Raw genomic sequence first — 17707 nt, forward strand, 5'->3', positions numbered from 1 at the left:
CATGACTCGGCTTTTGTTCATTCGTGAACGAAGAAGGAACATCAAGCATTAAACTGAGTAGTTACGCTGAAAAATTACACTAAGCGAAAAATAGCGACAGGAACCACCCAAAACATGAGGAAAACTTGAAGATAGTAACTGGTAACAAAAAGATCTTTATTTCAGCCATGTTGCAAGAGTTTTGTTGCATCACGGAGTTAATAGATGTAACTGTTTTAAAGATATTGGCGCAGTCAGCACAATTTTCCATATTCTTTTAATTTCACATCAAATTGTATTGGGCTCATAACGAAATTGCAATTCTTGAGTAATACTGAAAAACATCGCGTAAATTTACCAATCTGCTTGCGTAGCACGTCATTAGACATAATAATTTCAGTTAAAGTATCATTTCAATATTTCATTCAAAAAATTAGCCGAACTTAGAGGCGAAACTCTGGGAGTGCTCCTCTCCCCCAAAGTTCCGTGCGGCGCTCTAGCATCTCTTTTTTTTTTTTTTCGCTGATTTTTTTTTTACTCGCGCGACACACTCGCCAAAAAGAAGGGGTTGCTCGTTTTCTAATTGGAATTTGAAACCTAAATATCAAACGTAACCTGTTCCACCGGTAAAAACGAGTCAATAACCGGTATTTCTAGTTTATTCACCCAGGTTGTGACGGGTAGGTTATCGGAAAATTGGGCGGCTTCGTGTGACAGTCGTCATCTCGTTAAGCGCCTGTCATTACTGAGTTGAAATCAAACGAACAATGGCGTCAATAATTCTGCTTCCCCTTTCGCAACTCATCAGATCAAAAGATGGATTCTCTATTTTGTTTTCCAGTATCCGGTCAAGCTCCTTCCTCAAGTCTCGTACAAGTGTTGCAACCTGGAAGAGAACAAAGAGGAAAGCAGAAAAAAAAATAAACAGATGGTTACCGGTCACCTCGCCACCAAGCAGACTCGCCACCAGCGAACTCGCCACCAAGGAACGATCTCGCCACCAACGTACTCGCCACCAAGCGAAGTCTTCTCGCCACCAACCACCAATAAAGAGATAAACTAGAATAAAGTAGTCGAGGAGAGTAGGATGTTCGAACGAGCACAATTCAAATCGGCCGATACGTTTGTGCGCTTGTCTGTATTTAAATTATGACCTTCAGCGACGTGTTAGATGTGTTCCGTTCCTAACTCATTGACATCGAAACGTATCGTGTTTGTCTTTTGCACGTAAGCGAGGAGAAATTGCAAAACTCGATGCGAGGAATAAAAACTTACTTGAGAGAAAATGAAACTTCATGGGAAGAAATAAGTGATGAAATGAAACTCGATAGCAGTTGTATTAAAACTAAATGCGAACGAACAACATAAGTTTATAAAGTTTGAGTACAGACAAGCGAACAAACTTATCGGTTCGAACGTGCTTTCGACAACATACGTTTATAAAGTTTGAGTACAGACAAGCGAACAAACTTATCGGTTTCGAAAGTGCTTTCGACAACATACGTTTATAAAGTTTGAGTACAGACTTATCAGCCGAACATCCTACTGTCCTCGACTAATCTCTTTATTGGTGGTTGGTGGCGAGAAGACTTCGCTTGGTGGCGAGTACGTTGGTGGCGAGATCGTTCCTTGGTGGCGAGTTCGCTGGTGGCGAGTCTGCTTGGTGGCGAGGTGACTGGATACCAAACAGATAACCTTGGATGAAAATCACTACCGAACCCTTTATACCCTAAAATCAGTTTTCATATTCTCCATACTGTTCTCCATAAATTTTCTAGCCCGCTGACTAGGAGAATTTGTTTGACGATCGACAGCTTATTTAGTTAATGATCATTTTCTTTAGTCTGGTGACCTTAAAGTTTGATTCAGGGGTGATATTGTAAGGAGAAATTAGGTGTTAGTCACTAGGTGAATACAAACATGAGTCCAAAATAGCACAAAGTTTTTTTAACGAGGCCACCAACCTCGTGCGAAGATGCAGAAAAACGGATCCAGCCATCGTCAATAGAGATGACGAAAACACCTTTCTCCAGGTTGACAGACAAATTGTCTCCACAGAAGAGAAGTAAAGAATACTCTGACACCATACTGCAGTCTCGGATGTAAACCTGAAAAGGATCTCGTATATGTCAAACTTGAGTCATGTCTAGTTCAGATGCAACTTCCAATCCTGACTGAAGCAAAAGTTCAAGTCTTAGAGCCTTTGGGGCTTTAGAGTGACTAATAAAGTTGCTGCTCCACGAGGATAGGATTTCACTCAGAATACATCTTGTCCCCCCCTCCCCTTGTGGGATAAGTGGGATAATTTGTTTTAAAAGTCAACAACATGCAGAATTTATAACTCAGCAGGTGAAAACGCGCATATCCGAAGAATCTGCATGGCATGCATCTTTTCCTCTACTAGATACTCAATTATTATCGCATGAATAAGAGCCTGCTGATACACAAGGCAGACCAGCGGCATAAACCAGATTAAGTATGACGCGCGGAGATACGTAACTACCCTCCCTCCCTTCACCCTTTAAAAAATCATAGCAAATCCCTTGATTTCTACAAGACTTTGCCACAAAAACTTAACTCTAATTCTATCAATAAACATATTACCTTGGATGTCTTGACTTTCTCGTGATACACGAGATATGGACTGTCGAACGAGTTCACTTGAAAATTGACCGATTTGGGATGAATAAACACCTGCAGAGGAAAGAGCGATTTTACTCGCAACGATTTTTAAAGTCTGATTCTATGGGCACAACGTGATGTGGAGCTTTCTCTTCCTCTTATGGTCTCGCAATTGAGAACAAGAACTGTTGCGGCAGTGACGACTGCGGGAGCCGAGCCACTAATTGAAACTGACCAATCGCAAGTTACTTATGCTACCTGAGTCTTAGAGCTAATAATATTACGACAAAACTGACCAAGCCTCTTTCTAGCCTTAAACTCTTTCACTCCCAAGACCTCATTCACAATTCTCCGTACTGTCGACCATAAAATTCTTATGATGTTAGTTCTGAGAATTTGGTATTGGATCAATTAATAATCCCCAAATTGTTATTTTTCTTTATTCTCATCACTCGTCGGCTTGATATTGTGTGGCATTGTGAGGAGAAATTATTTCTTGGTCACTTCAGGGAGTTAAAGTTTTACACTCTTTGAGCACCTCTTCACCCTTATAATGACTTTTGCGCAGGTTGTCAAAACGCAGTCAGTTAGTTTCAGGAACAATCTCACTAAGACTATCAGAAAACACGATCTCCACTCTACTAGCTAACCTGGCCATCATTTTTCGTCCAAAACTTCAGTTCAGCTGCTTTGGAATCCACAGGAACAGCCCCTGTTAGAGAAACGAACAACCCAAAATGTATTGTTTTCTCAAAAATCACTTTAAGCAACAAGTAAAAATCAGAAGCGTAATTTCAATAAACTTATCATTGGTTTCTGCGAGGTTACATAACGCATGCGTTATCCGTGTATCTTTTCCCTTAAGAATTCCTTTCTGGATTTCTTTCAATCCTGTTTGTCAGATGCGTGTTTGTGGCCGTTTTTAGCAATTAGATGACATTTGATTGTCGGTGGAGCTTTAAAAGTATCTTGGTCACCACTAAAACACGAACAGCTCTCTGCTAAGGCTATTTGCTCTGTTCTTTTAGTACCCTTAGAGGCTCGACTATGTGATGCGTATGAAGGCGTGGATGGAATAATCAGCGTCCTTGACCATTCACTCACCTGCAACAGACGCCTTGTATTTCACGTCTGGTTTGACAACTTGAACGATGTTCGGGAATAAAGCGGCGCAAACAACTCCCAAAACTAACTTCTGATTCTTCGAGTTCACGTTGACCTAACGAGGCAAGAAAGAGAGTGAAGTGATCAGAAACACCTGGTTCTGTTATTGGAGGTTGTAACATAGCAACCGGAAAGCACGCAAAGTGGGCCACAGCGCCAGACCTTATACCAGTCTAAATAGTATGAAGCAACAAGGAGTACTACTACTCTTGTACATGGGATTTTGTAAGTTACCCTGACAATTCACCGGCACCATTTTTGATTTATGATTTTCAGATGGCACATTATTCATAATACTATTATTTGAAGCGCTTTACAACAGTTTGTTGGGGACTTTGGCCAGATTGCATTAGACAGTTTATAAAGGAAATTTGCAAGTGCCTCCAATTTTGGAAACAAGACCAGGCAACAACACCGGGAACTACGTTCCACGCTCTTTGTGAGAAGTGTTTGGTTTCTAAAACTTCCCCCGCTACAGAGAAGCTACAGCGAAGATACAGGAGACGGAGCCCAGGATTTATGATCATTACCCAGGAAGACTAGAATTTCTAACCATTTGCAGATGTCATAGCAAACGCAGCAAATTCTCTCCTATTATTTTAAAACCCTGAGCGTTGGTCCAGTCCGGGACTTGAACCCTCAACCTCCTGCCTAGGCGCTCTACAACACGTGATAGAGCACCGTGCGATGACCATGGACCAGGATCTCGATCCTTCCCTCGTTGGTACCTGTTCTAAGACAAGTAACCCCACCCCAGTGACATACCTCGTCACCTGTCGCAGCCAACACTCCGTCTCCAGTTCTCGGCGCCAGTCTCCCTATCTGTCTGGTCGTGAGATCTGCTCTGATGAACCCGATATCTGACAATAGTTCAGCGTATTGACACTTGAGGCTTGCTATCATCTACATGGAAAAAGAAGCAAACTCTTGGAGCTACTTATAGAATGGGTACTTAACAAAATATATTTCTATGGTTGCAAAAAAATCTCTTTTCGTTTAAACTTTGACTTCTCACTCTCTGAGGTATGTTCTTCCTTCCTGAGAGGACTTACAGCATTGCATAAGCTAACCTGAAGTGTCTTCATGGACAAAAAGTTTGTACGGCAGTAATGATGTCCAGCAGCAATTCCACTTGCCATGGTCTCCAGCCAGCCCTGAAAATGAAAATCTTTGGTAATTTATATTGGTCTGAAGAAATCGTTCCACGAGCTAAACAGTCAAAACCACAGAGCAGATGTCATATTTTGCACCTTATCTTCTTCCCCTTCATTGAGGCTGGATGAAAATAAAATGGGTACTGACAAAAAGCCTGTATTAAGGCAGTTAAATTGTGCTATTTCAAAATGGATGCAATAAATAAAAGTGAATGTTGACCTTCGAGTTGTGCAGTACCGATTCGTGATTTCAATTGGAGCTTGCAGTACGCGCATATTCAAAGCAAACTTGCATTCGTCACGAGACCCGAGCGGCCCCGCGCGTGCTTTGATTGAAAAACATTGCAATAAAATTATCGTGTAGGAGCCATACGTGATGACTCGAGTGGGACCGTTAAGGCCGCCCTGCCTTGCGCAAGGAGGGGGGGAGCCAACGCAAGGGTGATTTATTGATTTATTTTTTTATTGAGTGAATTAGGTCAGACCGAGCGAGAAAAAAATTTGACTCTCAGTCATGACTTAGGTGTTGACCCCAGCCTACCACTCGGTCAATAGGTGCATACCATTACATTGTGAAGGACTGCAAGTGGAATGATCTTTCAAAATACCTTGTAGCTTTTCAGCAGAGTCATGTGATCGCTGTTACCAATGGCCATTTCTTGTCGTTTCTTATCTGCTTCTTCTCTTTTGTCGAATGGAGCGGACTAAAAATGTACACAGAAAACTAAGCAGGGCACGAAACCAACCAAACAAGATGGCTGTAAACAAGCAAAGAAGGGAGGTGCGGAGCATATCCACTTTTCTGTGGCTATGGCATGAGGCGACTGGGGGTATCGCTTTCTGCTTTCCCCTAGATAGGATGCTAGTCTATTGTCTAGCCCATCTCTGTCCCGAGAATTTCATAGGATTTCCTGACAGTTCGCCGGTATTCAAATTATAATCCTGGGTTGAGAGAGGCAGGTCGAGAGTGAATTGTGGCGCCCTTGAACGCAAGGCATTCACTCCAGAAGAAGGTTCGAACCCAGACCTCTCGATCTAGCGACCAATGCACTATGCATTAGCTGACTGCGTCTCCTCTCCCATAGTTCATTTAATACTTACAAATGGAGACCGATAGCTAAGTATGGCTCCAATCGTCAGCACAGGGTCCAAACACCGGAAAATTGCACCGAGCAACATCAGCTTGCCAATCCTATAAAACAAAATGTGAAAAATTGAGAATCGATAAACGTTTAATGGCTATTCTAAAGATGCAGGACAAACGCCTTGGTGGTATAAACTCACCGAACATCAACAGGCAAAGCTGCTAGGTGATAACCAAGAGAAGTGAGATTCTAAAAAAATAGAAAGTACACATGTCCATGTTCACTTTTTTTAGAAACACTTTTAAATACAAAGGGGGTGGAGAGATTGGGGATCTTTCTTCTCACAAACCCTATGGGGGGAGGGGTAGTGGTATACGCCAATTTCATACGTCACCATGTACCTCGTCGGTATCCAGAGCTCCGATGTTATGCAACCGTTTAATTGCGTCGTTGATCGATTCCTCGGAAGGTGGTTGTAGGAGTTTACCAAGGACATCCTGTGATTTGGGTCAAATGTATAGTAACGTTAGAGGTTGAATAAGGAAAGATGTTGCGAGCTATTGTCACGCGCGTGAGAAAGTAAATACTCTGAGTTTCACGCAAAGGATTCTTACAATTTCGCTGTCGGATGCCCCCCACCACTGAGCCATAGTGAGCAACTCACGGGGCTTCAAGCTCAACTCTTTCCAAACTCACCATTTGGCGACTACAAAAAGAGTAGCCTAAAATAACATTTTGGCCATTAAAAAAATACTTTTGCAATATTACACAACGGACTTTGGTTACGGAGATCCAGGGACACCTAAAGGTTTCCTATTCGGCCAACCAAGAAAGAGGGACGAGTAATATTTTATGAAAATGTAAATCAAGAGTTCACTTCAGAGCATGAAGACTCAGCTATTGAACGTTTGAACTTGCTTCTTGAACTTCTATGTAACGCAAGCAAGAAAAACGAGGACACACACACACGAAAAAAAAAACTATTGGTTTTACTGATTTGGTTTTCTCTCCAAATAATCCAAGTCCAACTAACCTTTATCTCTCGCCCAAAGAACAGCGTCAGTACTTTAATACGAAGACATAGCTTCTCCAAAGGAACTCGCTGGATTTCTGAATTAAAAAAAAAACACATTTGGAAGAGTATACGCTAATTTTTTTGCCCCATCTATAATGACTTGTTATCAGAAATGTAACAGGCATGTCGAAGACTCAAAAATCCATTTTAGATCAACATTGCTCAGAATCATCGACGATTCACGGTTTTAATATCGTATGGTTGTCTTTGAGTTAACGGTAAACATTTCACAGATGGCCCATAGAAAAACATTATTCTTGGAGATAGCAAGGGAATATTGTTTGGGATTATTTTCCGACGAGGAATTGTCACTTGGGTTTGGAAAGTTATTCAGCATTGCATAGGGTTTCCTCTGCACCACTCTCTTATTAGTCTACGAAACTCGCGCTATCCTCCCTTTCCACCAATCAGATTAATTGGGCCACTCGCGGTTTTTCGCGGGCAAGGTAGTTTGCTTTATTCTAACACGCATTTTCATTGGTTCCTTGTTATATTTCCTTTGTTCTAATTGGCCATTTTACCTACTCTGGTTCTGAGACACTCATACAATATGTAATTAAACATTAAAATTATTTCTTGATTAAGTTGAATTTTTCGCAATCTATTCATTTTTACCTGGAATCTGATGGCCGGCCATTTGGTGTTGAAATCGATGACTGGTAAACAAGTGAAAACAAACCCCGGATGTGACTCGGCCCGCTCTTCCTCGTCTCTGACGAGCATTGGCTTGTGATACCCAGACTTCCTCCAGGCTCTCCATCCCCTTTACTGAATCATACCTGCATATAACAAGATATCGAATATCCACAAATTATTTTTGTGTAACAAAATAGCGTCAGATGACTTGTTAACCAGGTTCTTTCTTGGGTAAAGACTTGAAGGCCTTAACGCAAACTCTTGAAGATTTGTTTTCATGTATGAAAGAGTTAAAACAGCCCAACAATTTTTAACATGGAATTCATTGAATATTATTGAAACTCATTATTTCAGTCATGGACCTTCCATCCTCCCCTTTCTCTATTCCCATGCAGCAACTTTTGCAAGTAAGTGTAGTAAATAATCCATGACAAAATTAGAAATACATTGCACTCCGTGATTGGTTACGAGAAAAAAGAACCGGACCTTCTCTCAATCAATGTCTACGTTGAGCCCCCATGATATTTTCCTATGTTCGGATTGGCTGATATCATTGCTTTGGTTTGACTTTATGACAATGGACTACAAAGCGCTCTACGCGAGCTTACCGAAAAAAGAAAATATCGCGTTTTTATACCAGAACTTACCTGTTCTCTTTCATTCTTCCACAGTCGATGACAAACACGACATCATCTATAGTCACTGAAGTCTCAGCGATGTTGGTGGATAGAACAATCTTTCGGACTCCTTCTTTTTGTTTCCTGTAATGCGCAATTGTTAGAATACATTCTCTACTGTCAGTACTTATGACCTATGAGGCCCCGCAATTTTTTTTTAAACAACATTTTAAAAAATCCCTGGATGAGGACACGAGCAGGGCCATAAAAATATGTTCGACCATTTTTCCACGTCCCCGCAAGATGCAAAACGTAAGAAAGGAACAAAGACAATAAGAAGCAGCCACAAGATAAAACGCTTTTAGAACGAGTTAGTTCGGGCTGTGCCGGAAAATATTTTCGTAGAGGTCATGACACACGGACCCAACCCACGCTTAGCCTTCCCACTCAGTCGCTAACTACATATTACTACGAGGAAACAGCACAGATTTCAAAAGGATCAAATCAAGGAAGACGGCAAACTTGAGCTCGTATGTGGAATAGAGGAAAATGTTATGCCCTATCACGACCGCGGGACAAACAAAAATCTCAGTTTCCATGAGGATCCAAACTTGAGAGCTTTGGAATTCGCGCTCTGATGCTCAGAGCCACAGAGAGCTCATAGATGCTCTGTCTGTTCGGATCATTAATTTACGAAGTGTGGCATGAGTTCTTATTCAAGACGGAACATTTTGTACTTACTTGAAGACCAAACTCTGTTCTTCACTTGAAAGTGTAGAATGCAGAGGGAGTATCCTGAATCTGAAAGTAAAGAATGATGGATCTGCCTCAAAAGATGAATATCTTACTTGTTCCTTGAATTTCTTATCCTTTTGATGAACTTAATTTCCTCCGCAAGAGATAAGAAATAATTACACTTTCAAATTGTGTACCTGTCTGAGCTTTTCGGACTGAATCTTTTATGATTCTGAAGTTGATCCAGCAAAGTCATTATCTCTCCCATGCCTGGCAGAAACACCACAATGGCTCCTGTCTTGGGGTACTGCAATAACAGAAAGTCAACAACGCTTTAAGGTGGCTCAGATCTAGTGACTCATTTTGGAGGTTAAAGAGACTTACAAGACATTTTTCCAAATGGGGGGGGGGGGGGGGGACCGGTCAGGGGGGGTGGCATTCATGCTTCAAACGCGCCGGTAAAAGATGGGTGTACAGAAATAAAAACGCCAATAACAAGAGATTAAATACGAACTTTGGCCTACAACAACCAAATGTGCTCGTTTAAGATCTCTTTTGAAAGCTCTGAAAATACTCTGTTTTTATAAATACAAATCAAACTTGAAAACAATGAGCGAAAAAACTTGAAGGCATAAAATGTTTTCAATCACCTTTTGGAGTTCATTGACTCGTCAATGCAAAAAGTCTAGACACTTGTAGACGCTGCCGCTCAAGGTCGCTTAATTGCGCAGTTGTTTCATTCCTTTCGGTCTTCTTCCAGAAGATCTCACCTTTTCCACAACGAATGAATCCGAACTTAGTCATTAGGCTTTTGGTGGTTCTACGTGGCCCCCGAAGTGAATACCCAAAGGAATAAATCGAGCCTTCTATGCACAAAATCCAGCGGTAAAACCCATTTTCGAATGACACACTTAAATCGACGTGAAGTTGTAATGATGGGGGGGGGCCTAAAGGGTTTGTAAAGCTGATCTTTCGAGCATTCGCCCTTCGTTGCCAATTTACTTTATCAATTCAGTTGATAAAAACAATTTATCCTTGAATTCTCTCACCAACTCAGCACTACTGTTTCTTTAGAAACACACTTTTTTCAATACATTAATGACAGACACAGTGTTACCTCATGTTCCTCTCCCACAATCCACTCCAGGATGGCAACAACCAGATCATAATTAATCTTGTTGTGATCCATTGTGCAAAGAGACAAAATTGTACTTTTACTGTAATCTGTGATGAACAAAAAAATTAGTCAAGACATTGTGTTGTGTTCTAAGGCAAGACATTAATCTCTCAGCGACAGCCCAACTCTCTACTAAGGAATATACAGTACCGCTCAGATATACGTTAACCAAACAACGCACATACAACGCGCCAAAAATCGCATGCAAGTGCGAATAAAAAAAATGTGCGCGTCAAAATTTTGCACGTACGCACATACTGATGTTTAGAAGTAGAGGGTTAAGAAATAACCTGTTTAGTGATTGACCCATCTATAACTTGCAAAAGCCTCCCAAGAATATCATTTTTGTACTGACTATCAGAGTAACCATAATTAAACTTCAAATTTACAAACAAGATTTATGTATGATTTATGAATATTCTTCACTTACTGGAGTATCTCCAGGCCATCTGGTCTTCTGTCAAGTTCTGATCATCAAACTTGTCATCAGGAGGCTTGAAGTCAGCAGATGAGAAAGAGTCTTGTATGTTTTGAATGTCTTTGTTTAACTGACCCTTTTTACCAGCTGTGTTGAGGACAGTGGAACTTTTCAAAGGCTTTGCATAGGGGGAACTGGGATCCACTTGAAACCTGAAGAAAAGGGAGAATTCAAACTCTTAAATTGAAAAAAACAACAGTAGTTGTATCATTGATTGCTTGAGCTGTCTAAACATAAGAAAAACTTTCCTGGAAATTGGACCAGAAAACAAGACCAGGATAATATATTTGCAAAATAACTCTAGAATATATTTTTAGTCACCTTAAGGTTTTTTAAAATGCTTAATTCAAATTTAATAACCATTCATCAAATATCTTTTGAAGCACAGGTGAATAAGCATTTACAAACAGCTTTCTGTCAAAAAGTTTTTTCTTTATCATTGAGTGTGATGTTGGCTCTTCAGAGTTCTCTGGAAGATTTTCATGAACAAACAAGTAAAACTTTGTCTCTTATTTGCTAACAACAGCAAAAAGTTCTCCCATCTTGAATCAATAATTATTTAAACAAGGTCTTCCATCTTATTGGATCTAAAGTCTGAAAATTCTAAAAAGCTCATAAACTTAACATAGACTTCTTGATCATCATAAGAAATGGTACACTGGTAAAACATTAAGAAAAGAGAGGATATTTTATTCCTGTTCTAGTAAAGTAACTCCCTATTCTACCATTCTACCATTAGCATTAAGTTAAATAATAATGTATTGTGTCACACAAATCTGTAGGCTGTTTTTGCACTTTGTGTAATAAGCTGGTTTTATTCAACATTCTACATCCCTGTCCTCAGTAGTATTATTTACTGTAGAGTAATTGCAATGTTAGCATTGAAAGCAATATTTGGTCTTGTACATTATGTTACTTTTAGTACTTTATGTCATATATGTAACAAGTAAAATTAGTGCTGTAAGTGTTGTTACTATTGCAAGTAGTAAATTAGTTTTTGAAAGTAAAGATTGTTTTTGTAAAGTAATGCAAGATCATAGGAAATGTCAGTAATGTTAATGTTACAGGTGATATATGTAAATAATAATGTGTACATTCAAATTAAAAAAAAAAAAAAAAAAAAATTCATGAAATATTACCAGATGGTTCCCAGTTTGAGGTGGAGAATATTTGATTATGTGATGCCTTAGGTCAATCATGGGCAAGTACATGTACAAATACTTGATATGTTTTAATGTGGCAAATATGTACACGACAGACACACACTTTCCTGTTCTAACATTTCCATATAATAAAAAAATTATACCCACTTTGTCAAGTCTATGGAATCCTCCAGAAAGAACTCAACAACAGGAAAAGTCCGACCTGGGTGCAGCAATTGCAAATATTTCAAAAGGTAGTTTCAAAAAACCTGAAAAATTTTTCATTGCAACTGAACTCCCAAAATCATAGAATTAAACCTTGATAACTTGCACAGCAATACTTCTCAGATCATTTTATTAATCACTTGAAAAATTTCCTGATAAATGACACTTCCAGTTGAAATATTAAAAAAAGAAAAGCACAAGTAATTGAAAAATATATCCTCCTAATATCATGCTAATAAAACAGAATAAAATAAATCAAATCACATCAGGCCTCTAAACTCTGAGATGAACTCCACAAGAAACATTGTTTATTTTTTGTCTATTTGTTGATTTATTTTTTTTAAGGAGGATGGCAAAGTTTTCCCTATGAGAAGCCTGCACTGCAAGAAGGAAGAAACAACAGTCACTGTACAAAAGATTGCACTGTACCTGGTATGTGAATAACAGGAGCATCGTAGAAGTATCCTGAGAATAGCTGAGCATTCAATGTAGCACTCATTAGTATGACACGGATGTCAGCTCGCACAGTTATCAGGTCTTTCAGAACCATCATCAAAAAGTCACTGAAAACTCAAACAGAAAATTGTCTCTTTTAATGCATCTCACATCCGACCTCAAATATTGGTTACGCACTTAAAGGTTGATGCAAAAGTATCATCGTTAATAACCATTTGTTTTCCCCAGTTGTTGATTTAGTTTTATTTACAACATCAATGCATCTCACATGATACATTAACTCTTTGACAATTAATTACTAGTGATATATTACTCAAGCATTAAAACAAAATTGTTACCAATGGTAGTTTCTGGCTGATTACCAACTAGTAACCTGTTTCTGCAGCCAATAGGGAGGTGTAAGTTACATGACAATTTTAAATCTACCAGCTTGCTACAATCACTCATTGAAACATACTTCCTCCAAGACATTTGTTGAATACTCCCAAAAAATTTCTCACCGAGATGCCTTTCAACTTTACAAATAAGTTTTATTACAGAAAGACCACAACAAATCTGCACTAAGATGTGATACCGACACAAGTTGATTTCATGTCGTCCTAGTTATAAAATGCTTCCAATTTTCACACTGCTTCCAATCAATACTATCAAGGTTTCAAATATCCCTTTGACAGTGCTGTTTACCAAAATATCTATAACTGACAAATAAAAAAACATGTCACACACAGCATTAAATGCTCACCCTTCCTCTGTTCTTTCATGAACTTCATCCACAATAATATGGCTCACACCTGGCAAAGTGGATTCCCCCTCTAAGCGCCGCAGAAGGATTCCAGTAGTGCAGTACAACAACCGTGTTTCTGAGGACTTAAAGAGGACAATTGAAAATATCAGAATAACCAGGGTTAATATTTATATTTACAAAAAGACATTCTCTGGTTAAAAATATTAAAATATTTAAAATGAAACCTGTGAGCCTTAAGTCAAAATCCTCTCTTGTACATGTACATCTTAGTTCATAGAGGCTTTAGAGTGTTAGTCCAAAGCTTAGTATGTGTATATTTTTTTTTACCCTTTTACTCCCAGAAGTGTACATATAACTTCTCTCTATAATATCAGTACATTATCCATCAAAAAGGTAATGAGAATTCTCAAACTTATCAGGTAGAAGTTGTTATCTTGATCTAACACCTAACTCTTATAACAAATTTACAAGGAAATTTGTAGCAGCTGGAAGGAAAAATTTCATGTAACAATCAGATCTTGGGAGTTAAGATATTGATTTAAGAAATGATTCTATACAGTGAAGGCATTTTTCTGTAGAATATGAAAGACAACAGAGATTAAGAACTTTTTAAAGGGCCTTGCTCTCCATAGAGTCTCTGTGGCTCAAGGGCAGAGCATCGGAACATGGAAGCTGAAAATGTGCGGTTTGATTTCTAGTGGGGACTCAGAATTTTTTATTTATTTCATGCTTGTGACAAGAAGAAAAAACACCTTTCTCTATCTTCTAGATAATTTACATCTCTGTATCCAAGTTACATTGTAAAGGTGTTTGCAAACATACTATATGTACCTGTTTATTTTCCAGCCTGACTTGATAACCAACTGACTGTCCAATCTTGTCTACTCTCTCACTGGACACTCTTTCTGCAACAGACATGGCTGAGATGCGACGAGGCTGTGTACAGATAATGAAGCATTCACCTCCATGTCCTGCCTTAAGATGGCTGTCCAGGATGAATTGAGGAATCTGAGTTGTCTTCCCACAACTGAAGAAAATATGAGATGATGAGTTTGAAGTCTGAACCTAAATCAAGTAAAATTCATTGATTGAAAAATCTGAAATACAGATAATAGAGAAAGATGTTCTTCCTTCAGTCACAAACATCTGATGTAGAAAAAAATCTGTCTCTTTCAAGATGGAACACATTTGGATTTTACTGCCTTATGCATTACCATGCAACTTCCTCACTCTGCAACTTTAGTTGCCAAAAATTTTACTGATTGCCATGGTATTTACAGCTTAGAGTGGATATGTGATGGCTCAACCATTAACCTACTCGACTCTTAAGAGGTCTGGGTTCAAGATGTTGTCAGGTCACTGTGTTGTGTTATTGGACAAGACACTTTACTATCACCATGCCTCTCTCCATCCAGGAGTGTAAATGGGTACAAGCTAGCTGTCAGGGAAAACTAACAAAATGCCTGCCTGTTGCCTGTGATGGACAAGTATTCCATCCAGGGAGGGAGGGATAGAAATACTTACAGTTGCTTCATGCTACAGAAACTGGGATAACCTCTGGCTAGATGAGCCACTTGTCTTAACCCTTTAACTCCCACAAGTGAACAAGACAGAATTTCTCCTTACAATATCAATACAGTATCAAGCAGACAAGTGATGAGAATAAAGAAAAATATCAATTAGGGAATTATAAGTTGATCCCATACCAAATTCTCCAAACTAACATCAGAAGGACTGTATGGTAGACAATAAGGAGAATTACTAATGAGATCTTGGGAGTTAAAGGGTGAAGAGCAGACTAATTACCCTTTTTTTGAAGATTGAAGCCTTAAAAATCTACTAAATGCAATATGGCTATTACCCTGTCATTCCACTAATAACAAGAACCTGATGGTCTTGGAGTTGTTCTATGATGTTCTGCTGTGACTGCCATGCAGGGAGTTTTTTCCTTTCCTTCAGCATTGACTGATAAGCTGTGACTGACTTCAGATAAAAATAAATGTAGGGATTAAAAAAGTTATCTTAGACTTCTATGATAAAAATTATCAGTGATTGTGAGTACACCTTACAATGCACTCCAGTAGACTTATCAAATGAATGTCGGGGGTTACTTATAATATCCAGTTCAGCAGGTAGGGAAATTTATTGTGACCAAAAAAGAGGTCTGAGGTAGAGTGTAAGAGATTGCTGATGTTTGGGGCTCTTATTCATCCAGAAATCCTGGGGAATTCTCTTTCTATAGGTCAATTTTAATTCCTTAAGGATTTTTAAAGATCTACAACAATTACACATACATGTAGCTATTATCTACAGCTCTGATGTCATTATGTTGTCATTTTTGATTTATAAGTATACAGTACATTAGGGCAATTCAATTACATTCACTGTGGGTTTACTACCTTTAATGCCCAAGATCTGGTTATTAATTCTCCCCTCAAGCTGTTACACCTTTTCTTTCTACATTAGTTGGGAGAATTTGGTGTTAGATCAAGGAAACAACTTCTACACGATAAATTGAAGTATTCTCATTATCAATACCTGTTTGCAGGATACTTTATGAATATCATGGGGAGAAGTTACATGTTTGTCACTTCTGGGAGTTAAAGGGTTAATTACTTTATGCCAACAGAAACATTCAATTCAACTCTTAATATAAGAAAAGTTACCTGCAATCGCTGAAATTGTTCTTTCAGTTTCCTACTTTTTTCATGGATGCTGACCTTGTCTGTGGATGTCTTTGGTTGTGTTGTTTCTGATTTCTCATCTGCCACTTTTTTCCTTGTGGGGAAATCTCTGTGATATTCTTTCACAGAATGAATGGAAATACTTTTCTTTAATGGCAAACTATACTCGGAAGGTGGCACGTTAAAGCAAGCTAGGATTTCATCTTCATCCTCTAGGAGGCTAGCGAGGCAAAACACCACAGGGCTCTCGGCATCACACAACTCCTTGGCTTCTCTGTTCAGCCTTAATGTGACATTGAGACAGCCTGATGATGGAACTGATTCATGTGTGGAGTAAAAAACAACCATTGGAGGTTCAAAAGGGTAAAGGGATCCCTTACAGAATCTCACTTCCAGATGAAAAGGGAAAGAGAGATCTTCACTCTCAAGACTTTTATTTTTCCTTTCTGATTTATTCATTGCTTCTTTTGAGCTAGTTCCCTCCTCACACAAGATATGTTTAAGTCTACATTTATCACCAAATTTGCAATAACCTTGCAAAAAGAATCTACAAATATCAGCTGCAGTCTCTGCCTTCTTTCCTGCCTTACTTTTTCCTGAGTTTTCCTTTCTGCTTTCGTGCTTAAATTTATCCAGTAGAAAGGGCAACGATAATTTTATAGTCCACACATTGTCTGCAATAACCTCTGTAAAGGCGTCATTGTAAATTGATTCAAGAGCCACTGCTTCTTCTTGTCTATGAGACGACGCTTCCTGGAACTTTTCATCGCTATAATCGGGATTTGTCTTTCCAAGACAACTTAGTCCACAACAGCTGCAGATTAAAAACTCCAGCGCTGCTCCTAAATCACCTTCGCTCTCCTTAAGAGCTTCAGTGCATCTAATTCTCTCAAAGCCGCACTGCTGCAATTTTTTAACCGCATGAGAACTATAAATTTCTTCGTCAATTTGTGATTCGCCGTCGCGATTATCAGCATTGCTGACACCACCCTCAATCAAGAGTTTGTTATCGCCAAATTTTTTCCAATAAGCTTCATTGATCCTCGCCTGCCTAGCACTGGAAACCAAACTCTTCTGGTCCTCGTGGCCGCTTTGAGAAAGTTGCAAGTCATGCAAAACTTCTTTAATCATTTCCTGGTTTTCTATGCTCATTTGAAGTTTTTGAATCGGGGCCTTCGATCTCCGTTTAGTTTTCGGCATCATGTCTCTCTCTTTTACCGGCAAAAGATCACGAGGTTTGCTAACATCACCATAGTCATTGTCGTCTTCCAAGTCCTCTTGTTTTTCTAATTCTGAAGGAAGAACGGTACGATTTACCGAGCGCGGCTTTAAATTGTGACGTCCTCCCCCCCGATTTGGTCTTCGAGACCCACCACGTCCGCGATTCATTCTTAAATTCTAAATTTACTCAACTACTGACTCCAGTACGGCTAAGTTCAAACGTCCTTTCTTCCGTGACAAATATTCACCAGGCGTCTTTATTTTAGCTACCAGGGCCTCTCTGACGTTTATAGGGGGCTGTCTTGAATAAGCCTGAGAGTCATCAAAGAGGGAACGATTCGAATCCTAAATGTCTCTGATACAAACCTGTCTCCTCCGTCAGCTAGGGCTGCAAGTGGTACTTGGTAAATACAGGAATCGGGGACAATTGTGAGTTCTGGATCCTTCAGTGCAAATGGGCCACAGGAGCGATGATTATCTTGTAACACGATATCTTAAGCATAATTATCAGG

General features: G+C 39.3%; 1 protein-coding gene across 1 annotated transcript; it reads right to left on the bottom strand.

Annotated features, from left to right (window-relative positions):
* Positions 1-481: 481 nt before the first annotated feature.
* On the bottom strand, positions 482-17414 carry LOC131789775 (putative ATP-dependent RNA helicase DHX57). The gene is made up of 24 exons (XM_059106944.2): positions 15957-17414; positions 15152-15273; positions 14122-14317; positions 13288-13412; positions 12519-12652; positions 12033-12087; positions 10675-10874; positions 10185-10291; positions 9265-9374; positions 9074-9133; positions 8363-8476; positions 7695-7858; positions 7038-7114; positions 6406-6501; positions 6204-6253; positions 6021-6111; positions 5528-5623; positions 4836-4919; positions 4531-4668; positions 3706-3820; positions 3252-3313; positions 2584-2673; positions 1944-2087; positions 482-865 (listed from the first exon to the last, which is right to left on the bottom strand). The coding sequence occupies exons 1-24, from the start codon at positions 17361-17363 to the stop codon at positions 722-724; spliced, it is 3981 nt and encodes a 1326-aa protein (XP_058962927.2). The 5' UTR covers positions 17364-17414; the 3' UTR covers positions 482-721.
* Between the last annotated feature and the right edge of the window lie 293 nt (positions 17415-17707).

Source organism: Pocillopora verrucosa, chromosome 7 (genome assembly GCF_036669915.1).
Source record: "Pocillopora verrucosa isolate sample1 chromosome 7, ASM3666991v2, whole genome shotgun sequence".
Taxonomy (NCBI): Eukaryota; Metazoa; Cnidaria; class Anthozoa; order Scleractinia; family Pocilloporidae; genus Pocillopora; species Pocillopora verrucosa.